Source organism: Dermacentor andersoni, chromosome 2, assembly GCF_023375885.2.
Source record: "Dermacentor andersoni chromosome 2, qqDerAnde1_hic_scaffold, whole genome shotgun sequence".
NCBI lineage: Eukaryota > Metazoa > Arthropoda > Arachnida > Ixodida > Ixodidae > Dermacentor > Dermacentor andersoni.
In genome coordinates, this window is record NC_092815.1 from 219,138,204 (window position 1) to 219,163,226 (window position 25,023).

General features: G+C 46.1%; 1 protein-coding gene across 1 annotated transcript in view; it reads left to right on the forward strand.

Annotated features, from left to right (window-relative positions):
* Positions 1-1,374: 1,374 nt before the first annotated feature.
* Positions 1,375-25,023, forward strand: part of LOC126540004 (acidic mammalian chitinase-like) — a 315,282-nt gene continuing 291,633 nt past the window's right edge. Inside the window, exons 1-2 of the mRNA XM_072286221.1 lie at positions 1,375-1,390; positions 3,278-3,418. Coding sequence (XP_072142322.1) covers positions 1,375-1,390; positions 3,278-3,418 — 157 coding nt within the window. The remainder of the gene's footprint in view (positions 1,391-3,277; positions 3,419-25,023) is intronic.

Sequence of the window (25,023 nt, forward strand, 5' to 3'; positions counted from 1 at the left end):
GCATTTAATCCGCTTCCATGCCCAATTCACTTTTGTTGCCGATAGCAGAAACAGTTGGGCCAATCAGAACCGCTGGTATCACCAGTTGGTTCATGCCCGCGCGGATAATCGCACATAACGTAGTATTTAGTGGTCAGCCTTTTTATTACGTCAAATTGACAGCGTACTTGCTTGACAGAATAGATAGGAGAGGGCACCGTCTACGGCCGAATGTCCGACTGAATATTAGCTTCTCCACAGCTCGAGCCGCAGTGCTATTTATTCTCAACTGCAGAAGAACGAGAGCAGACTAAACGAAACGTCGAGAGCTCTTGAATGCACTCAACGGCGAGAACTGACCTAATTTAGAGACCTTTTCTTTGCAAGACATACTTCATATTTGATTATTATTCTCAAACAATCTGGCAAAGACGTGACATAAAACTAGTAAAAACCAACTCTTCCTGCTTTACGACACCTCTGTGAGAAATATGAATGCGACAATGTTTGTCGGTCAGCCGTAGGAAGCATTGTAATAGGACCTCAAATGCCTCGTTCCACTCAGCGATGCAACGTATTGGAGGCCTAACGCTTAATGTGTTCGCAGTGACAATGAACTTTGCGCACCGTGAAAGCACGCATGAAGGTACACAACAAGCTAATTAAAGCATTCCTTACCCTGAAGAACCTGTAACTTGGTAGTCCTTGCATGGTATGGCACGCAGTCACTTGTTAGGAAACGAATTTCCGAGTCTTCGTCGTAGTTTCACCGGCATTTCGGCACGTAGCACTTGTACGGCACGCTGATAGCCCCAATTCACGGCTTAGGCATCACCACGCGCGTTGAACATGTGCAGGAACGCACACCCAGAACAGAAACACAAAACCCCGCCAGAACGATACATGCAGCGTCGGGCTGGTTGCCGCTGGTCCAGCGCGGGCACTGCTGCGCCGACTACGGGATTCCCTTGGTTCGCTCTCTCGCGCGCGCCCACCGGAAACGATCGCCTAACGGATGTGACGCTGCTCACGTGGCACTTGGCAGCGCGCAGGCCTTAAATTTTTAGGAGGTGTTGCCCCATCCCCCTCTTCCCTTTAGAAGAACTGTACCTATAAATACCGGGCCGAGGAAAGCATATGTCGTCTTGAATAAGACAAGTACACTTCTCAAAGCGTTGGCTACGGCTTTCACGTTATTCTCGTTTTGCTCATTGTTTTGGTCTAGTACGGCAGACGTTAAGAAAAATGTGGGATCGTTTTAAGAAGGTTTGATGATAGTGGTGGATAGGACACGTCTTCTATGGAACATTCGTTTCGTTTTGCTAACGCTTATCATATTTTTGTGCTACTTCGTATAGTCTATTTTTTCCGTGCATACGCTGTGTACGTGATACCATGGCCACTATTGATGGTCATGCTCTCGTATGTTGTACATTTCTTAACACTGCACAAAAATAAACCAAACAAACAAACCGATATAACGCTCCGCGCAGATCTATGCTTTAAAAAGTTCGGACGGCTATGCTTCACAATATTTGACGTATTAGCAATGGTAAAGAAATGCACGTGCGGGGTCTGCCGCCTCATAGATAGCACTTCCAGTCGACGCCGGGGAAGATCACGGATTCACAGTTTTTTGGTCAGCATGAGACGCGCTAATGCTGGCTTCGTTTGGATGGTGCATCCGCTAATTGTTACATCTGCCGTCGTGGACTTGCCATCAATCCTTATTTTGATAACCGCGCCAGGTTTTAAATCGTGCAAACAATTTCTTCGGAATGTCGAACAGAGACTACATTACTTGTTGTTTGTTGAGTAGAATGAAGCTTTGATTCCAAAGAATTACAATACGTACTATTTTTAAACTCGTCTTCAAAGAAACCTCAAGTTTCAGTTTCTTTTCTTTATCGATGTGCCGAGATATTGGCTTAATGGGCAGCCTTTTTAAATCGTCACCTTTGTCTCACCTGCCTTACACTTTCTTCCTTTTTGCCACTCCCTCATCTTTCATGTCTCTGTTTTCTTTCACCAAGCAGAGTGGCATGTACAACGGGACCATTCCTTGGATGTTATTGAAGAATTTTCTCTCTCCCATTCTTCCTTCACCTTATTCCCAGAAATAAGATATCATTAAGTTTTTCGGCAACAATTTTTTTTACAACATCTCAACGCACTCACCTCGTTTCCTGATTTCGTGTGCGCTAGCGGCTTGCTGTTTCAGAATGCTTATATTACAAAAGAGGCGACGTATATAAATCTGAAAAGCAGCTGGTGCGACGATTGCCTGATTGGTTTGTGTTCCAACCTAGGGATTAGAGTTCCTCTGCATTTTGAAAACACTTGCCTCTCGGCATACCACAAGTAGAAGGGATAAACAGCGTGAGACAAGTGGCGGGAACTGTTTCTCAATGAAGCTTTCTTATGCCGGCTTACTTCAGAAATGCGTTTCTATGATATAAGGTATATTCTGAAAATCGGACGAGTCATTGAAAATTCGCTTTTTAGTTAACGTTTCTCATTTCATTTTTGTTCCTTCTTGTAAATAATGGTGCGTTTGACAGTTTTTGTTTTTAGCTGCCAGATACCTTCTAAATGATATACGTCGCTTCTGTAAACTTCCTTTATTTGGAGACGTCAAGCCAGGAATGAGCTGCATGTGTGGACATGATTTTTTGGGTTACTAGAGTACATTAGGCTCAGATTTGGCGTGGACTGCGGAGCGATGGCGATATAGAAAGTTGCAGTTTTGCCCGAAAGGCATCGATTGCGATAGCAGATTAGTAGACTGCTAAGTATGCGAAGTAATCGGCCGTGTAAACTTGTGAATATGGCATAAGAACGAAATTAATATGCATGGTGTCACATGCGCACAAATACACATGAATATATCTTGCTCGACGACGGCGGACTCGCTGTCAAAACACTGGAGCGAAACACAGCGAGAGCAGCGACCTTCGTGCTGCGTCTCGCATGGACGCAAACTAAGGCACGGAAACACAGCGGACGCGGATGGCTTTCGAGACAGAGCGGCGCAACGGGGCGGCACGGGCCACCCGGCGAAGAACGCGCCCCCCTCCCTCCCCCCAAAGCGCGACGGCTTCCCTCGAGCAGCAGCGATAGGCGGCGCACCCTCGTGCGCTTTTGCTCGCACATACAGCATACGGCATGCGGCGAGGGTTTTTATTGCCTTTGCACGTTATACGGCAACTCACGGTGACCCCAACGCCGATGCCACAAATGCGGCTTGAGTGTCCACATAACTGCTAGGGCAATAAAGAGAGCTGCCTTCTACACGCAGGCAGTAACCTCGTGGCAATTCGGAACGTGGAGTACGCGGTGGGCACGATGGCGATGCTGTTCTTGGCCGCCTACTACCGCGCCTACTCGGAGCTCTATAAGCACTACAAGAAGAACCTGGCCACTTATAGGCATCATCATGGTAAGAACACTGGCTTGTTTCTTTACGCTATGTGTAAAATGTTGATGAAGAAAATGGCGGAGTCTTCATTTTGTAGTTTCCCGTCCTGGTATAATTGCGAGTGGAACTGTATTGTAGCCTTTACATCGGTGTATGTGTGCGCACTGACATTGTTTTCGTTTATTATGCACGCGACATTGGTGTGATGTGCTACGGACAGTTTACACTATTCCTATGATAAAAAGATATCAAACAGCCAGCGCCTGTGGCGGCATACAAATGCTCAGAAGCTGTTTCAATAACATCAGAAAACGCATGTTTTTTTCCGAATATTCAAATATTTTGTTATAGGTTCATAGAAGAAAACCACGTATGCAGACAGGAATGCCACACACTTGATTTTAGAATTTTTTAAGGCGTTGGTTGAATAAATGTTATCTGGCATACATTGTTTTCAATGTTATAGTGCCACACTTTTCACAACAAATACCGGGATTGAGTTATTTAAGATAATATCAATAATAAGGGCTTCTGGTCAAAGCCCTTGCTGATTTGTTTTTTTCTATGATGCTTTATTTTTGCCGCTTGTAGCACTACCTGTGGAAACCACCTTAACAGCCCTTCTTAATTACCATTACATGTTTAGGGATTTGAAAATGAAGTCATTACCAGTATTAGTCATAACAAACCGTGCCATTTAGGGCCATGGTGGCTTTAGACTTAAAGCGAATGAAAAGTGTAAAAAGGACTTGAAGCTCCGTGACTTGTTCATCGCTTGCACTTTAGCGAAAATAACAACGAATCAATGAAAGATTTATTGTAGTGCCCACGAACAACCTATAAACCTTTGTATTGGTGCACTTGAAGAGTTGTACACAAGCCATAAGGTAGAGAAAAGACAAATTTGGTATACTACACCATGTGAGGTAGCAGAAATGTCGCAGTTTCTCCCGAAAAGCGAAGCATCGGTTGCGATAGCAAATTAGTAGAGAACTATAGAAAATAGCGATAATAGTTTTATCGTCTGATTTACTTGTAAGCAGTCCCTTACTAAGTGTATTAACAAGCATGGTGTCACGTGCACTCAAGTTAATAGGAACATATCACAGTCGATGACACACGCTGTCGAAACACTCTCGCGAGGAAGAGCGGAAGCGAAGTGACTTTTCTGCTGGCTTCAGCACAAACAGAAACACAAGCAGTCCTGAGCCGTCGGCGCGAACTGCAGCAGATCGCTTTCGAGACGAGGCATCGCCGCGCGCCGCAGCCGCCTGGTGGCTTCCTCCCCACTTTCCTCCCATGCACTGGCTAGATTGAGCCGCCATTGTCGGCTTATTTAACACGCACATACAGCCTGCGGCGACGCTGCTATCGGCCTTCGACTTTATGCAGAACATCACAGCGACGGCAAAAATGCGCCTGGAGTGTCCATTCCATATAATTGTTCTCGCAATAAAATAATCTGGGAACAAGGAAGCGAGAAGGGCGGGCATAAAATTAGGGTGATCATTTAACATGATTATGTGCACTTCTACAGAACTCTGAAAGAAGCCACTAAAGGCGTGATAACTATAAAAAGTTTTTTTTTTCAAGTCACAGACCCTATGGGATCACATGTTCAAATTAAGCATGTTCCTAGGGATGGGCAGCGCAACCCGGACGCTGCCCACCCCTAGCAACATGAAGAATCACCTACTCGCCCAGCTTGCCGTGTTATCTTAATATATATTAAGGAAATCATTCGAAGAGCGGATTATTTAAAAAATATTTTTCGCCAGATGCATAACAAAATATTTGGAGGACGCTTAAGCTTCGCCTCTAAGAGTGCAACGATAGCATTCAAACATCCATGACTGCTTCTCACGCTTCCCGGCAACTGCCGCTTATGTGGCCGTAATGTTTACCGGGAAACACTTGCGGCGAACGCTATGCACGAAGGCGAGGTTTCTGATAGAAGCATGGCCTCTTGCGTGGGCCGCGATGGATGGATGGATGTTATGAGCGTCCCCTTTGGAACGGGGCAGTGACTTTCGCCACCGAGCTCTTGCTATTATACGGCCTTATGTTCACCCTTGGTTAAAAACAACACAAGAAAAAAAAACCACATGAACTACCACAACCGAATTTTCTGACCCCTATTGCGAACTATGCTTTTGTACGCCTCCGTTTTTGTCGTTTCTCTAGTTTTCTTGCCCAAATCATCCGTCACCCTCTCTGACTTCCCGCTTGACGTTCTTTGTTGCTGTGTTGCCCAACCAACAAGCCGCATAATTGCTAGTAAGCTTCCTAGTTCTTTTCCTCCACTGTGAATCAATGTTTTTCTTGTACACATACCTCAACACTCTCCCAGCCCATTTACTTTCTTCCATATTCCTCAGCCGTTCTTCATAATCAATTTTACTGCGAGGTTCCATCACTTCAACACCACTCCAGCCCAGGTGGTGGTGGTGGTGGTTGGTGGTGATGTTGAAGCAGGCGGGGTTGGCCTGGCATACATAGCCGGCAATTGTTCCGCCTGATCCTCCTTCGAGTTGAGATCAGGGGTGTGTCACCAGGTGTCGATGAGCTCCGTGTCTCGCAGGAAGGCTATCAGCAGTCGTTGCGCTCTCTTCCTGAATGCCGCAGGCCCTCCGGGGAAAACAACGTCTTCAAAGGTCCTGTGCGTGAGACCGCTTTTTTCCAGGTTGTCGAAACGCTTTTCTTTCTGTGTCAAACTGTGGGCATAGCCAAATGAAATGTTCGATGTCACCAATGTCACCACAGAAAACACAGAATGGGGAAGCGCGAAGCCCAGTCTTCAATAACCAGGCTGGGGTGTATGCGGAGTCGGTCCTGATGCGGTATAAAAGCGTCGCTTGTTCGCCTGTAAATCCATGAGTCACACAGGGTTCGTGTGGATTCTTGTGCATCTGTCTAAAGTGAAGGCGGATTGCATCCTTAGGGTGTTGAAAAGCTTTTGGAGCTTTCACTTTTGGGACACATGTCAGCGCTAGGCGTGCAAGGGCGTCAGCTTCCTCGTTTCCATCAATTCCTACGTGTGATGGAATCCACTGAAACCTTATGTTGAATCCTTTGCTCGTTAGGTCGTCAATCAGTGCCAGAGACTGCCTTGTAAATTTCTCTAGAGGTAGGCTCCGATGTAATCTTTGTAATGCTGACTTGGAATCCGTCAGTACCACGACATCTCGTGCAGAAAAGGCACGTAGTTTCCGCAAAGCCGCGGTGATTGCGGCGCTTTCTACTGTTGTAGAGGAAACTACGCGATCCAGTCGGCCAGACCATGACACATCAAGGGATGGTATGCAGAATGCCGCTGCACAGCTATCTGTTTGTGCGCACACCGAACCGTCTGTGTACACTTGTAGATGGCTTTGAAACACAGTGCTCAAGTGGTCCAGCACAATAAACTTGGCTTCGGCAGTTGAAATGGTGCGTTTCGTCGGTAGGTGGGGTACATTGAGGCTGCAGGTAACGTCCGGAAAAGACCATGGCGGGTCAAGGCGACTTCGTTTAGGCCATTGCAATCCTAAAGATCGGAAGGTGTTCAGCGCCGCACGGAAATGTGAGCGAGTTCTTGATCTTAGCCGCCGGAGAAGCACCGTGCCTGCGCGTGACTCGCCCAGCCTTAATAGCTGCGTCAGCAAGGCCTGAGATGCCAAAAGGCGGAGTGGAAGAGACTCTGCCTCATTAGTGACTTTCTTGTTTGAAGCCGCCGTTGGAACTCCCATCGCCAAGCGAAGTCCCTTTCTGTGCATGCCTCCAAGCGCTCGAATTGACTCGATGACGGTGACATCAGAGGGAGCTGATAGAGAATGCGGCTTGTTATCAGTGCAGCGTTCAGTTTAAGCATGGATATAGGATTGTTTCCCCAACGTACACCTACCAATCGACGAAGTGCGTTGATTCTTTGCACTGATGCAGCCACAACACTTTCGACCGCACCACGCCATAGTAGCTTGTTGTCGATGGTGACGCCCAGGAATCGAACATGAGTTGCACGAAGAATTGAATGCCCTCTGATATTCAGCGTCAGACGTGTTGACTTGCGTCTCACTCCCGGGAAAAGCATGAAGGCTGATTTTTCTGCTGATAAGGATAGGCCGAGCGTCGATAAGTGGCGATCGATAGTGGAGATTGCGGCCTGGGCTATCCGGGCCAAACGTTTGTGTTGGTACCCCGAGATCCAAATGCAGATGTCATCTGCGTAGATGGACATTTTAACTGCCGTCCGACCTACTTTCAGGGCATCTGGAAGGCTGGTCATGGCAACGTTAAAAAGCAAGGGGGATAGGACACTTCCTTGTGGGACCCCGAGGGAAATGCGTCGCTTGACACTCATTATACTTCCCAGCTTAACTTGTACACATCGATCACTGAGAAATTCATGGACGAATCGAAGAGCATTTCCCGAGACGCCCATGGCTCGGAGTCCGTTGATGATGCCTGTATGAAGCACACAGTCGTATGCCTTGGCAACGTACATAAAGATGGCGAGTGTGGAAAGGCTGTCTACGCGATGGTGCTCGATATGGCTTAGTAGATCCAAGACACTGTCCTGGGCACTCAACCGTGGACGAAATCCGGTCATACATGATGGCAGTCTATTTCCTTGCTCAAGATACCATGTTAACCTCGTACATACTAGTCTTTCCATCAACTTTGGTACGCATGATGTTAGCGATACTGGCCGATATGAGGTGAGGTTTGCAGGATCCTTTCCGGACTTGAGCACTGGCACCACCCATGCTGTCTTCCACGCTTCTGGGATCTCTCCTGTGCTCCAGACGTGATTAAATATGTCCAGAAGTGCTCGTTTTCGTTCATATGGCATATTTGTCAGCATCTGATTGCTGATCGAATCGGGACCCACAGCACAGCGTCTTCTTAATTTGCTAAGCGCCAAATCCAACTCACAAAGGTGAACGGCGTATCCATGGTATGGAATGCTTCAGACAACAGAGGGATCGATACTCCTGCTGATCTGCCAGATGTGTATACGTCTGCAAAATCTTCTGCAAGGGTTTGCAAATCTTTTCCTTGCTTTAAAGCAAGTGCTTCGACTGGCCTGTGTAGGCGAATCTTTCCGGATAGGCTATTCATTACTCCCCATATCCTTGTCATGGGAGTAAACGCCGATAAACTCTCACAGAAAGCAGCCCATTGAACTCGTCTTAATCTTTTTGTGTGACGACGGATGACAGCGTTTATCCTGTTGCATTCAGTTTTCGCAGATGGATTTCCCGTTTTTCTCATTAGTTTTCGCTCCGCTCTCCTACGCGCTGCGCAGAGGTTCTTTAGTTTCAAATCAGGAGTCAGGAGTAGGGAAATGATCTGGCAGTTTCAACATTGAGGTAGCCACTCTTTTGCTACGCAGCATATCTGCGAACAGCTCACCAGGGGATTCGTCCAACGCTTCTCTGTATGTGTCCCAGCGGGTCACAGCACAGAATTGTCGCCCAGCAGTGTGAAATCCGGTGATGTTGGTGAAGATCGGAAAGTGGTCACTGCCCATCCTGTCTGGGGCCGTTGTTGACGATACGACAAGGTCTGTAGAATGGATCACGAGGTCTATGGCACTCCATGAATCTGGTGGTCTGAAGAAAGTCGGTTTGCCATCGTTCGCGATACACAAGTCAGCAGCTTCCGCGGCTGTGACTAGTTCCTTGCCTCGGGAATCTGCAGTCTTATCTCCCCAAAGCGAATGACGTGCGTTAAAGTCCCCACAGATTATTATAGGAGAGGGGCAACGAATGCAAAGGTCCTTTATGAACGCCGCCATGGAGACCTTCCTGCGAGGACTTATATACACCGACACCACACTGAGTTTTCGTTTTCCTAGGCACACTTGCACAGCGGCGACTTCCAAGAAGGTAAAACAAAGGTCTTGCACTGGTAAGGTGACGTGAGGTATTTCTCGCCTGATGTATATCATCGCACTTCCATTTGCAAATGATGGTATACTCGGATTTCCATGTCTGATGTACCCTGGGATCGTCCTTCCATTTGGGAGACCGGCCTCCGAGAGGGCTAGAATTGGTATAGGTATGTCTCGAAGGAAAAGGCTGAGTTCAGAAAGACGCTGTAGAATACCGGCGCAGTTCCATTGCAATATTAAGGGCACTTTTGGGCGACGAAGTGCACCAAGTGAGCGAGACATTGCCATTATGCTACTGAGTGTATGTGGAAGTAGAGCAGAGTATTACTGACTCAAGAGCCAGCACTGCTTCCAGCATATCCTTCGTTGAACTAGCAGGCATCTTCGCGACGTGGGAACGTAGTGCCGTGAACAAAGCGCGTATCACATGCTGGCAGTTTTCCTGCTGACTGTTGCCAAGTGGTACTTGAGGTCGGTTTACTGCGGCCGCATAGGTGCGCTTTTCGGACTCTTTTCGAACAGGTTTCTCAGCCACTGTGACCGTTTGCGTTGGCTCAATAACTTCGTTTATCGGTGTGAGACGCGGGAAATGAGATGCGTAATCTGTATCCAAACCGGTTAGTTGTGGTGCTCTGGACGTCTTCTTCGTGTTCGATGGTGCGCTTGCACTCTTTGGACCCAGAACAAACATCTTATTTCTTCGCTGAGCAGCTCTCCGCGCCGGGCATCGACCGTAGCTAGCAGGATCGTCACCGCCGCAATTTGCACACACAAAGTTCTCTTTACTTGCACACGTCTTAAAGTCATGAGGTCCCCCACAGCGCTTGCACCTCTGTTCCCCACGACAGTACTTAGCGATATGTCCGAAGCTAGAATAGCTAGAATACAGCTAGAATAGAACTGGCAGAACTTTCGAAGTTAATGAACAAGTGTAAGACAGCTGACATAAGGAAGTATAATATGGATAGAATTGAACATGCTCTCAGGAACGGAGGAAGATTAAAGCAGTGAAGAAACTAGGAATCGGCAAAAATCAGATGTATGCGTTAAGAGACAAAGCCGGCAATATCATTACTAATATGGATGAGATATTTCAAGTGGCTGAGGAGTTCTATAGAGATTTATACAGTACCAGTGGCGCCCACGACGATAATGGAACAGAGAATAGTCTAGAGGAATTCGAAATCCCACAGGTAACGCCGGAAGAAGTAAAGAAAGCCTTGGGAGCTATGCAAAGGGGGAAGGCAGCTGGGGAGGATCAGGTAACAGCAGATTTGTTGAAGGATGGTGGGCAGATTCTTTTAGAGAAACTGGCCACCCTTTATACGCAATGCCTCATGCCTTCGAGCGTACCGGAATCTTGGAAAAACGCTAACATAATCCTAATCCATAAGAAAGGGGACGCCAAGGACTTGAAAAATTATAGACCGATCAGTTTACTGTCCGTTGCCTACAAAGTATTTGCTAAGCTAATTACAAATAGAATCAGGAACACCTTGGACTTCCGTCAGCCAAAGGACCAGGCAGGATTCCGTAAAGGCTACTCAACAATAGACCATATTCACACTATCAATCAGGTGATAAAAATGTGCGGAATATAACCAACCTTTATATATAGCTTTCATTGATTACGAGAAAGCGTTTGATTCAGTCGAAACCTCAGCAGTCATGGAGGCATTGCGGAATCAGGGTGTAGACGAGTCGTATGTAAAAATACTGAAAGATATCCATAGCGGCTCCACAGCCACCGTAGTCCTCCATAAAGAAAGCAACAAAATCCTAATAAAGAAAGGCGTCAGGCAGGGAGATACAATCTCTCCATGCTATTCACAGCGTGTTTACAGGAGGTATTCAGAGACCTCGATTGGGAAGAATTGGGGATAAGAGTTAATGGAGAATACCTTAGTAACTTGCGATTCGCTGATGATATTGCCTTGCTTAGTAACTCAGGGGACCAACTGCAATGCATGCTCACTGACCTGGAGAGGCAGAGCAGAAGGGTGGGACTAAAAATTAATCTGCAGAAAACTAAAGTTTAACAGTCTCGGAAGAGAACAGCAGTTTACAATAGGTAGTGAGGCACTGGAAGTTGTAAGGGAATACATCTACTTACGACAGGTAGTGACTTCGGGTGCGGATCATGAGACTGAAATAATCAGAAGAATAAGAATGGGCTGGGGTGCGTTTGGCAGGCATTCTCAGATCATGAACAGCAGGTTGCCATTATCCCTCAAGAGAAAAGTTTATAACAGCTGTGTCTTACCAGTACTCACGTACGGGGCAGAAACCTGGAGGCTTACGAAAAGGGTTCTACTTAAATTGAGGACGACGCAACGTGCTATGGAAAGAAGAATGATAGGTGTAACGTTAATGGATAAGAGAAGAGCAGATTGGGTGAGGGAACAAACGCGAGTTAATGATATCTTAGTTGAAATCAAGAAAAAGAAATGGGCATGGGCAGGACACGTAATGAGGAGGGAAGATAATCGATGGTCATTACGAGTTACGGAATGGATTCCAAGAGAAGGGAGGCGTAGCAGAGGGCGGCAGAAAGTTAGGTGGGCGGACGAGATTACGAAGTTTGCAGGGACAACATGGCCACAATTAGTACATGACCGGGGTAGTTGGAGAAGTATGTGAGAGGTCTTTGCGCTGCAGTGGGCATAGCCAGGCGATGATGATGATCACCTAGGGCATTGTGGCCGTTCGTCCTAAGTCGGTGCGTCCTAGGTCCTAACGTAAAACTTGGGCGTACGATATCCGCGGCTGACACTGGTTGTGCGCGGAGCCATACCTGAGGCTCTGGCTCACAAATTACTTGCCGGACTTCGCGTATGACAGCGGCAAGTGTGGACACCGTAGGAGGGCTTTAGGCCAGCTGCAGTTTCATCAGGTTTTCCCTAACTACGACGGACCTCACCATTTCGCGTAGAATGACCATTTGTTGGGGTGGACTCCAGTCCCAAAGTCAAATGATGCGACGCTTACATCTTTGTTGTACTGCCTCGCCCGTTGCTGCAGCGTCTTCCCCATCCTCGTCGCATCTTATCGAAATTCGGCTACAGTGCGGGCGGATTACTAACCAGGCCGGTAAAGAGCTCCTGTTTCACCCCGCGTATTAGGTGCCGCAATTTTTTGTCCTCAGCCATGTTTGGATCGGCTCGGCGGAAAAGGAGGGTCATGTCCTCAATGTACATGGTCACACTTTCGTTTTTCCGATGGTTCCTAGCCTGAAGAGCGGCTTCTGCCTCTCTCTGCGGTCCGTGCTCGGGTACGTAGCAAGCAGCTCTCGTCGGAAGTCTTTCGACGGTGATAACGACGCTTCATGGTTTTGAAACCACATGCGTGCTGATTCCTCTAGCGCGAAGTACACATACCGTAGTTTCTGTGTTTCTTTCCAACCGTTACACCTGGCGACACGCTCGAAGTTTTCGAGCCAGTCTTCGTCATCCTCGAATGTGTCTCCGTGAAAGGATTCTGGTGTCCGGTGTGAATCAACGACGACGTGAGGAGGGGTTACTTGAGTAGCCATTGCACTGGTTCCTAGGCTGACTGCCGCCGCTGCCCTTGATGAATCGGCGAGAGGACCAAATTCGGGGGCCTCACCTCGTATGCGGCGGCTCGTTCGTTGGTGGACAGGCGTTATTTCCGTTGGCTCCAAACTGCACGGATCCTGGCTACCTTCCCTGACGCGTGTGGGGCTTGGAATCATACCCAGCACCTCCACCAGATATGTAACCAACAGTTACGACAGCTGTTTCTATGAAAACTAATTTATTCTGGGCCAACCTGTGCCCGTCAACAAAAGCCGACTGTGCACTCAGCAAAAACGTACCTCGAGCTTCGCTTCTTCGAACGTCGTTCTTCTCTTTGTCCTCTCCGGTCGTGTTCCAGTCTGATTCTCGCGCACGAGCCGGCGGTTTGTCAACACTGGCCCAGCGCTGCCTTCCGGTGCTTTTCTTGACGCTTGCGGTGTGGCGGCTCTTTTAAACGCAGTTGGGATGTGGCGGTCGTCTTTTGTTCGCATTGCTAGCGGCAAATATAGCTTTCATTGATTACGAGAAAGCGTTTGATTCAGTTGAAAGCTCAGCAGTCACGGATGCATTACGGAATCAGGGTGTAGACGAGCCGTATGTAAAAATACTGAAAGATATATATAGCGGCTCCACAACCACAGTAGTCCTCCATAAAGAAAGCAACAAAATCCCATGAATGGCGTCAGGTAAGTAAATACGATATCTCCAATGCTATTTACCGCGTGTATACAGGAGGTATTCACAGACCTGGATTTTGAAGAATTGGGGATAAGAGTTAATGGAGAATACCTTAGTAACTTGCGATTCGGTGATGATATTGCCTTGCTTAGTAAGTTAGGCGACCAATTGCAATGCATGCTCACTGACGTGGAGAGGCAAAGCAGAAGGGTGGGTCTAAAAATTAGTTATCAGAAAACTAAAGTAATGTTTAACAGTCTCGGAAGAGAACAGCAATTTACGATAGGTAACGAGGTACTGGAAGTGGTAAGGGAATACATCTACTTAGGGCAGGTAGTGACCACAGGTCCCGATCATGAGACTGAAATAATCGGAAGAATAAGAACGGGCTGGGGTGCGTTTGTCAGGCATTCTCAGATAATGGACAGCAGGTTGCCATTATCCTTCAAGAGAAAAGTGTAAGACAGCTGTGGCTTACCAGTGATCACGTACGGGGCAGAAACCTGGAGGCTTACGAAAAGGGTTCTACTTAAATTGAGGACGACGCAATGAGCTGTGGAAAGAATCATTGGTGTAACGTTAAGGGATAAGAAAAGAGCAGATTGGGTGAGGAAACAAACGCGAGGTAATGACACCTTAGTTGAAATCAATAATAAGAAATGGGCATGGGCAGGGCATGTAATGAGGAGGGAAGATAACCGATGGTCATTAAGGTTTATGGACTGGATTCCGAGGTACGGGAAGCGTAGCAGGGGACGGCAGAATGTTAGGTGGGCGGATGAGATTAAGACGTTTGCAGAGACAACATGGCCCCAATTAGTACATGAATGGGGTAGTTGGAGAAGTATGGGAGAGGCCTTTGCCTTGCAGTGGACGTAACTATGCTGCTGATGATGATGAAATGCGAAAACAGCCGTGTACTTAGATTTAGGAGCGTGTTAGAGAACCCCATTTCTTCGACAATGGAAGGAAATTAACGAGGTGTTATTGATCTTTAAAAATATTATCCAGTGGTGGCACCATTTCTGTGTACAGAAAAGGTCATCCTGGAGAACCTTCACATCGGATGTCTTTCTTTATTGCGCGATACACAGCTAGCACAATCATCTACAAATACTAACATTTCATCTTGGACTTGGCGGTATATCATGATGGAGGCAAAGGCACAGTGCATGAGAAGCAGGACAAAAGAAAAACACAGAGAATACCATGCGTCGTCAAAGGTTTCTGTAATCGGCGTTCTTTTGTCTTTATTCTGATGCGCTACACCGTTGGCCGCGATCTGCAAATGGGCGGGTGTTGGATGAGATGCTAGATGGATGGTCATATATGCAAACAAGAAAAAGGTCCAAATACATATATTTGCGGTACGACGTAAATCAGCGGGGAAAGTGTAGATGAGTGCGAATAAGGAAAACAAATTGCCGACAGTCATTCAGGCAACTTCGAGTTTTATGAAGAGTGGTTGGTTTGTGCAGTGGGATAAACTTTATGGAACTCTTTTTCGAGGTCCGAGAAATGAAGCGCCGATACGGACATTGCAATCAACTATAGAATTGACGCCCTACAGGAAAAGAGCAAGTTACTTAAAAAAATTAAATTATGGGGCTTTAAGTGCCAAAACCACTTTCTGATTATCAGGTACGCCGTAGAGGGGGACTCCGGAAATTTCGACCAGCTGGGGCTCTTTAACGTGCACCTATATCTAAGTACACGGGTGTTTTCACATTTCGCACCCAGCGAAATGTGGCCGCCGAGGCCGGGATTCGATCCCACGACCTCGTGCTCAGTAGCCCAACACCATAGCCACTGAGCAACCGTGGCGGGTTAAGAGCAAGTTATGTGTCTCAGGGGTGGCCATTCCGGAAATTGTGCTGCCCTTAGTGAAAGAAGCGTGCAGAAGAGATAATTGTGGCGGCATATGAGTAAGCAATGTGCTCCATAATTTTCGAGGAAACACGGGCAATAAAAAATGGTCGATACTTGCTAGGGCAGAGATGATCTTCTTATGGATAAGTAATATTTTAGTACCATGCTTACCACTTATAAGGACCTGTTGAAACACCAAAGCTAAGTTTATACTACAGATATCTTTAGTATTTTTCAGCACTATCTAAATAATCTCATAAATCTCAACGGAGGATTGTTTTTATATTACTTTGTCGATAACATTGATGCTACCGGATGCTACGAATGTGAAACCCACCATTGCTGGATAGTTCAAAAATGGAAAGTCGGGAAAGATACCAGGACGTACAGCTGAAAAAGAAAACTCTCAGTTCAAGATTATAATAACCTAAGAATCACGAATAGATCACCTGGAATGATCTCAGTGTTGAACCTGATTAGGCTCTCTAAAATGAATTACATGCCAAGTGCGCTTAGAGTAATTGTTAAGCATGGAGAGTAGTACATTAGTAAATAATGTATGTTCTGCATGATTTACCATAATAAACGTTCACAGCGAATAAGTATTATTTAAATAGTAATTTACCAATGTGACAGCACAAAACAGGATTTTTAATATTATTTAGATGGGTTAGCGCAAAATTAAGCCAAGGTGAGTTCTTGAATTCTGGTACTGAGATGTTTATGATGTAAAGTTCAGCAAGGCGCATTAGCCGGTATTGCAAAAGAGACCACTTAGAATCTAGAGACCAGGTGAAAGCTAATAGCATAGTTTTCGTAAGACAGCTCGGAGGTGATACCCTCATATCAATTTTCTCATACAGTTTTGATGTTTTTTTTAGTTTTACATGCTTTTGATGCGTTGCAATAGATAGTACCATGCAAGGACATCGTGGCCACTACAGGGCGTGAATCGCTGCGAGCATGGAAAAACTTTCTGAACGAGAAATCAGAAATATGTCAGCATATTCTCAAAGTGTTCCGCAATTTACGTAGGTTGGGAAAGAACCTGCGATAAACTAAACCTAAAATAAGGGCGCAGAAACTCATTGAAAACGTGCATTTCGGTAATATGGATTCTAGATCGGTACAGTCAGTTCATGGAAAGTTGAAATTACCAAGCAATAAAAAGTGTAATCTGAATAATGGTTGCCCACAGAGCGTCATGAAGCTGGGAAATGAAAGAAACATGAAATGAAGGGGAGCCATAACATATACCAAGAAGCATATGGAGCAAACAAGCCTTACTTCACATTTCTAAAGAAAAAGATACAGGTTGTTCTTTTAAACCATACAGATTTTTTATAAAAATGTAATCAGGCAGCGAACGTGACAGTATTGCAAATCAGTTCTTAAGCATGGTGGACATACATTGGCGCACATTTACTGCGCCTCAGAACAGTAATAACCTTATTTTACTTTTTACTAGTGCTTTGGTGCCAGTTCTGCAACGGGAAGATATTAAGGCAGTCAAATATTTATGGACACTTATTTCCATTTTAATTGCAAAATGGCACCTGACTCAAGCTATTCATCATCAAACTTCAAAGAACAATCGAGGCAATATTGAGGCTGAAAGTATCCCACTGCGTTTCAGATGGCAAACCGCCGTAAAGAATTGTGGGTCCAATTTTGATTGAAAACTTGTGACGATTTTCCACCGACTTGTTGATTTGATTTTCCAACTTGATTTTCCAACGCCGGCCGCATTTCGATGGGGGCGAAATGCGAAAACACCCGTATACTTAGATTTAGGTGCACGTTAAAGAACCCCAGGTGGTCAAAATTTCCTGAGTCCTCCACTACAGCGTGCCTCATTATCATAAAGTGGTTTTCAATTCAATTCAATTCAATTCAGTTTATTTGGACATACATAAATGGTACAGGATGTCCGCGAGGCGCGGCAAAAGGAGACAACAATGCCTCCTGACAGGGCCTTCACCTTGGGATCACACATTATGACAGCAAAGTCGGCATGACAAAATATTGCATTCTGCAGATCTCACTACATTGTGAGAACAAAGAAATCAGTGGAAATTCAGAAATACAATGGTGTGTCAGATATGACAAATTATCCTATGATTTGATATTATACATTGAATTCATCATTCTACTTCACGGAAACAATGATGTAGAGAATCATTCAAATAGAACTTGCTCAAGATAAAAGAAAGGTACAATTCTAAGCAAAAGAGGCCGGAGAAGAAAGCATCATTTTCATTTTTTTCTTAACTTGAGAAAGAATTTTGCAATCATTTATGCAGTTGATCATTAAAGGATAAGTGTTACAGAGTGTAACTATTTGGTTGTCTATGATCTGAGTACCGTAATTTGTGCGTGACTTCGACCAAACCTTAGATACAATGTGCAAGTTATGGGTAAGGTTCCTGTTTACGTACTTAGTGCAGAAGGATGTAAAATCATGCTTAATGTTATGAAAAATAAGTACACCCAATAAGAAACTGTAAAGTTGATAGTACGATAGTACGTTAACTGCGTCGCACAGGGATTCTTTGGTAACAGATGCGGAACGGAATACCGTCTTCAACGCCCTGAACTGAAGCGAGAAAAGGCGGTCTGAATCTGATTTGTGACATGTACCCCAATCTAGCTGACAGTACATAAAATAGGAACGAACTAAGGAAAAATAAATCTGCTTTCTCAAACGCAGAGGTAAAAGATATTTTACGCGTTGCAACAAACCGATGGACCTAGATGCTTTCAAACGAACCTGATCCACGTGATCTATCCATGTTAAGTCATATTTGAAACAGACGCCCAGGAAGCGGCAAGAATTTGTTGACAATAGATTGGTATTATAGATCTGTAGTTGGACGTGATGATTCAAGGGCTTGTTTTTGGGGCGGAAAATAATATATTGTGTTTTCTTTATATTTAGGTGAAGATCGTTGCTATTTAACCAGATCTGTAGCTGACTCAGCCACTGATTTGCATGTTGTTCAAGTGAGGCTAGATTTGAAGCAGAAAACAAGACATTAGTGTCATCCGCATAAAGGATAATATCAGGTGTCAGGGGGATGTTAACGAGGTCATTGATGTATAAAATGAATAACAAAGGCCCAAATAGATCCTTGCAGCACACCGTACTTACTTATTCCTATATTTCACAGAAATTGATTTATACTAGTGCATTGTTTTCCTTCTTTGAGATAACTGTCTATCAACTCATGTGCTCTTCCTCTGATAGCATACTTTCCCAGTTTTTCCATCAGAATTTCATGTTTAATAGAATCAAAGGCTTTTCAGAAGTCAAGAAAATGCCCAGTGTATATTGTTTCTGTTCAAAGTTTTCCAAAATACGGTCCTTTACGAATAGCAGTACTGTCTCCGTTGATTTTTTAGCCTGAAATCCATATTGTTGTTTACATATTATATTATGAGCATTTAAAATTTGTTTAACATAGTGTATATTATGCGTTCGGGGATCTTAGAAAAAAGCGGCAAAACAGAAATAGGTCTGTAATTATTCACATCACTTTTTCCTCCTCCTTTGAATATTAAGGTTACGCGTGCAACTTTCATTTTATCAGGGAATATACCGGTCTCTAATATGAGATTGCAAATATATACTAGAGAACCCACAAGTAACGGAAGTACGCCCTTGATGGGGCGTGCACTAATATCGTCATTTCCTGGCGAGCACCCATCCTTCATTGCCTTTACAACACCTAAAACTTCTTCCTCCGATGTAGGTATCAGAAACAGTGAATTGCTATTAGTGGGAAGAACATATGAAGTGATAGGCGTTAACGCTTGGCTCATGCGGGAGCAATTTGGCGAACCTGCATTGAGAAAATGTTCGTTAAACTTGTTTGCAAGTGGTACACCTGAAAATCCTTTACCGTCGATGTAAAAATCCAGCGGAATGCGTGCTTTGCCAACTTTTATGATGTTGTTAGCTGTTTGCCACAATAATTTAGGACTGTTGATGACTGTGGGAAATTTGTTGTCGTAGTATGGCACGTAAAACCCCATATGTAAAAAAAATTAAAGGGGAAAATGATTCATGCACCGAATTGTACAGATTGCTACAAAGGAAAGCCGTGCCGGTTCCTCGAAAGAAAAAACGGCCGTGGCTTAGCTTGGTTAAGCCTGGTTATTGCGAAGCAATAGTGTGTTATTCTCGGATCAGCTGGTAGTATGGCTGGTGGTAGTCTTGGGTTATGCTAGTGTTACGGCTTACAGTGAATCATCTAAGCACCAGCACGTCCAGGTGCATCTCGGACTTGAGCACGCCGTTGGCGAACGCCCGTATCGAGCTGAAGGACGAGAGGTCCAAGTAGCGCATGACGACGTTCTCGATGCTCGACACCCGCCGAACGTCGGCGGCTGCGAGGAGGCCGCTGCTGATGTCGCGACACGCGAGGATGACTCGGGCGCCGCGCCGCGCCCCTGGTGAGAGGAGCGGGAGTTAGGCCGCCGTTGATGGCTACCGCCTCGCCTCGCGACAGCGTGAGATGTGGCCCCGTTTTTACACAGCTGGTGTGACGTCACTCTAGGTCACGTGGTGTGACGTTACGCAGCGAGGTCACGCTAAAGGTCAATGGTGCCTACACCGCCTCGCCACGGAACGTGCTGAAGTGCGACCTAAAGTAGTATTGCTTCGCAATAAAAACCTCGCATTTGCAGAATAAGTCCTCAAGGTGCGGGACTCGATCCCGGGACCCCCGCCAGTCCGGGGCAGCTGCTCCCCCATCTGAGCACCGCCAGTCCGGGGTAGCTGCTCTACCATCTGAGCTAACCAGGTGGCTAGCAAATGCCAGGGCGAAGTCAAATTTGTCAACTCGAAGCAAAGGCGAGAGTTATGACGTAATTATTCTGCGGAAACCCGCAATGTGGAAATGAGTAATTAATTAAAGGGGAATTGATACATCCACCCAATCGTAACGATTGCTACAAAGGAAACACCTACTGGTTCCTCGAAAGAAAAGACTCTTAGTTGAAGAAAACTTCGTCCAGGTTCGGGTCTCGAACCCGGGTCCTCCTCCTTTCCGGGGCAGCTGCTCTACCATCTGAGCTAACCAGGCGGCTAGTAGATGGCAGGGCGAAGTCGAATTTGTCAACAACTCGAAGCAAAGCCAAGAGTTTTGAAGTAAATTGTACTGTTTTACCTTGTGATGGCTCCGAAATTTTCTGTCTAGTCATCAGCAGTTTACTATTGCAAATAGCTGCTCTTCCTCCGTAACAGACGTTTCTTCTGGTGTACCACAGGGTAGCGTCCTGGGTGCCTTGCTTTTTCTAATCTTTATTAACGACCTACCTCAAAATTTGTCCTCTACCATCAGAATATTCACCGACGACTGCATAATTTATCGCGCAATTAAAAATTGAGATGATCATCTCGTTCTTCAGCAAGACCTTCAACAAATTATTAGCTGGTGCAATAAATGGCTAATGACTTTAAATACCACAAAATGCAAAGTAATCTCGTTTACCCGGAAGTCGGCATTCTCACCGTATTCCTACCATATTACCAATTACACTGTTACCACAGCTGCACAATATATGTATCTGGGAGTTCTATTCACATCGAATCTTTCTTGGACAGAGCATATCACGTCCATTTCAGCTAATGCCTCCCAATCGTTGGGGTACTTGCGACGCAACTTAAGAAATGTTCCTTCAAATGTTCGCAAGCTAGCCTACCTAACTCTCGTTCGTCCCAAGCTCGAGTCATCTCCTATTTGGTCCCTTCACCAGAAATACCTCATTGAAATGCGAGAACGGATTCAGAACAGAGCAAGCCGCTTCATCATAAACGATTACAGCGACCCTGTCTAGTGTAACACAAATAAAAGTTCAGCTTTCATTACAATCCTTGAACACTCGCTGAGATATTGCTCTTTTATCACTGTTCAACAAATTCCTTCACTCCACTTGAACACTCGCATGCTTGAAACCACCCTATTCCACGTCACATAGGCTTCATAATCATTTTACCTATGCCCGCCTTTACGGTCCTATAAAAGCATTTCATTACTCTGCTCTTCCTCGTGCTATCAGAATATCGAATTCCCTCCGGGACAGCATTGCATGCCAGTCCTACTACGATTCATTCCGTGATGTCTTGACTGAATGCATGGCTAAAGAAATGTGAACTTTTACGTTTGTCGCACAATATTTTCTTGTACTTGCACTATCCCCGCAGGGGCGTCTGCGTCAGCAGGCGTTTGGTGTGTTGCGACACCACGTGCCCGAGCACACGATGGTTGGACCCTCCCGCGTGTAGCCGTGCGCGGCTTAGCCGTGTCCGGGGAAAAGGGGATCCTGGGGGTTGAGCCAATGCCGGGTGTTTGGACCTTTACGGCCCCTCGGCGGCGGCAACACACCTCTTCGGCCTCGGCTTCACACAGACGGCACCTCCAGGCTGACCTGGAGGAAATCGGCAGTCACCTTTTCCTGTCTCTCCCTCCTCGAATCTTCGTCTTTATCTCTGACTTTTTGACCTTTCCTGTCTCCTTCTTTCTTCTTTTTACTTCCTTTCTCCTGGCGGCAAGGGTTAACCCTGTGTGGCTATCCAACCTTGGGTACACCATATTCGGTTGTAGTGACGGCGTACGACTGTCGTCGTGCAGACGTGTATGCAAGCTCTGCCGCGTCCCCTCGTTGGGCTCCGTGGTGGGCGGTCGGCGCTGTTGCCGAATGTATACATTTTTCATGGAAACTTCTTTCCCCTCCCTTGCTGATCGCCCTCAGAAACGAGGGCGCACCGAAGATGTCTTCAAGTTTTTTGGACGCCAAACCCAGAACTTTCCCCGCTTCCACGTTATTCATACCGAAAAGCCAAACAAAGCAGTGCGAAACATTTCACCATTCCTTGTTTCAAAGTCCCTGACTGATGTTTTTGGTCCAGGATACAAGGTGTCGAGGATGGCAAGCGGCGACCTCCTCTTGGAGCTCCGCGATGTAAAACAATATGAAAAACTACCGCAACTAGTGTCATTTGGAGAGACCCCCATAACAATAACCCCGCACCGTACAATGAACACCACCCGCGGCGTTGTGTCAGACGATGACTTGCTGGAGCTCACTGAGGCTGAACTCTTGGAGGGCTTCAGCGAGCAAAATGTTATCAATGTCAAAAGAATAAAGATGAGGCGAGATGGTAAAGAGATCCAAACCAAGCACCTAATAATCACCTTTGGTTCAAGTGTCCTGCCCGAGTCAACCGAGGCCGGGTACATCAAGCTCCGTGTCAGACCATACGTGCCCAATTCACTCCGATGTTTCAAATGCCAGCGCTTCAGTCACAATTCGCAGAGCTGCCGAGGCCGCCAAACATGTGCGAAGTGCAGTGCCCAAGAACACACCTCTGAAGCTTGTGAGAATGCTCTCCACTGTGTAAACTGTGACGGGGAGCACGCCGCGTACTCGCGGTCATGCCCATCCTGGAAAAAAGAAAAGGAAATAGTAACAGTTAAAGTAAAAGAAAATATAAGTTTCAAAGAAGCACGCAGGCGGGTATCTTACCTGCCCAAGAAAACATTTGCCGATGTGGCGCGTCAGGGGGCAGCGTCACAACGGCCTCCGGCGGCTGTCCGACCCACAACCAGTGAGTCGGCAGTCACGCCATCTGCCCCCGCGGCGGTTGCAGCTAGCGCTGCTCCGTCAACCGAGGAGAAGGGACCATCGACCCCGAAGGTGGGCGCAGCCGAGGCTGCCTCAACCTCCCAGGTCCCTTTCAGCGCTGGCAACGGCCGGCGCAGCCAAATTCCCCAGGGAGCCCCATCGACCCCCGGGCTGGTGGGCGCAGGGGTCTTTAAGAAAGCAAAGAAAGCAAAATCCGAAGGCAGGAGAACGCGCCGACAGGCCAGAAGAGAGAGTTGGCAGAAGTTTTTATCCGGTATCAACTCGTATACAGACGAGCCCAAAGTCTGGAACAGGGTTAATAGCATAAGAGGGCGACAAACGTACTCCCTCCCTTTGGTAAACACACAAGGCGATACCCTCCAAGACAAGGCTGATGCTCTCGATGAACACTTCGAGCACGTGTCCAGCTCCACTCACTATTCGCAGAACTTTGTTAAATATAAAGCTATAGAAGAACTCAAGCCTCTGAATCGGAAATGCATGCCAAACGACCCTTATAATCGTCCTTTCACCATTGATGAACTTAAGGCTTCCTTATCAGCATGTCGGAGCTCTGCACCGGGCTCCGACAGAATCATGTATGATATGCTTAAACACCTGCACTCCGACACACAAACCACGCTACTCACACTTCTCAATACTATCTGGGCTGCTCGTTATCTTCCATCAAAATGGGAGGAGGCTATTGTGATTCCTGTTTTGAAGCATGGTAAAGACACTACATTGCTTACTAGCTACCGTCCTATAGCGCTTACGAGCTGCCTCTGTAAGCTTTTTGAAAAAATGATCAATCGCCGTCTCGTACATCTCCTAGAGTCCAGTAAAATGCTTGACCCATTTCAATGTGGTTTTCGGGAAGGGCGATCTACAACCGACCATCTTTTGCGCATCTAAGCGAGCATTCGCGATGCCTTCGTGCACAAGCAATCTTTCTTATCTGTATTTCTGGATATGGAAAAAGCTTACGACACAACCTGGCGGTACGGAATCCTGCGCGATCTTTCCGCGCTAGGTATCCGCGGCAATATGTTAAATATTATAGAGAGCTACGTAGAGAACCGTACATTTCGAGTGAAAATAGGTCCTGCACTGTCGCGTACATTCATACAGGAAACTGGGGTACCCCAGGGGGGCGTACTCAGCTGCACGCTCTTTGTCGTGAAAATGAACACGCTTCGTGCATCTTTACCACCAGCGATTTTTTACTCCGTCTACGTAGACGATATACAAATATGTTTCAAATCCTGCAACCTCACAGTCTGCGAGAGACAGGTACAGCCGGCCCTCAACAAGGTATCCATGTGGGCAGACCAAAATGGATTTAAAATCAACCCCCACAAAAGTTCTTGTGTCCTCTTCACAAGAGAGGCCTGGTCCCAGATCCTTTTCTAGAAATGGCGGACAACAAATTCCTTTTAACAAAGAACACAAATTTCTAGGTATTATACTTGACTCCAAGCTTAGTTTCATTCCACACGTAAAATACACAAAAACAAAATGTCTAAAAACACTGAACTTACTTAAAATCCTATCCCACACAACATGGGGTAGTGACAGGAAGTGTTTACTGAATCTTTACAGGAGTCTAGTTTGATCAAGATTAGATTATGGCGCCGTAGTTATATCACTCTGCCGCCCCGAGCGCGCTAAAGATATTAGACCCTGTTCACCATCTGGGAATCCGCCTGGCCACTGGCGCATTTAGAACAAGCCCTGTTGAAAGTCTGTATGTCGAGTCAGATGAGTGGTCACTCCATTTTCAGAGAACATACATCAGCTTTACTTATTTTCTGAAAGTGCGTTCTAATAAGGAACATCCGTGTTTCACAACCGTTAACGACTTGACGTGTGAAACACTTTTTCGTAATAGACCCTCTATGAGATTACCTTTCTCACTGCGTGTAAGAGAACTTGGCGAAGAAATGGACGTTTCATTTCTCGAACATCGTCTAATGCCTTCAGTTAAGCTATTACCGCCCTGGCAGTGGCAGGTGATAGAATGTGACGTATCCTTTGTA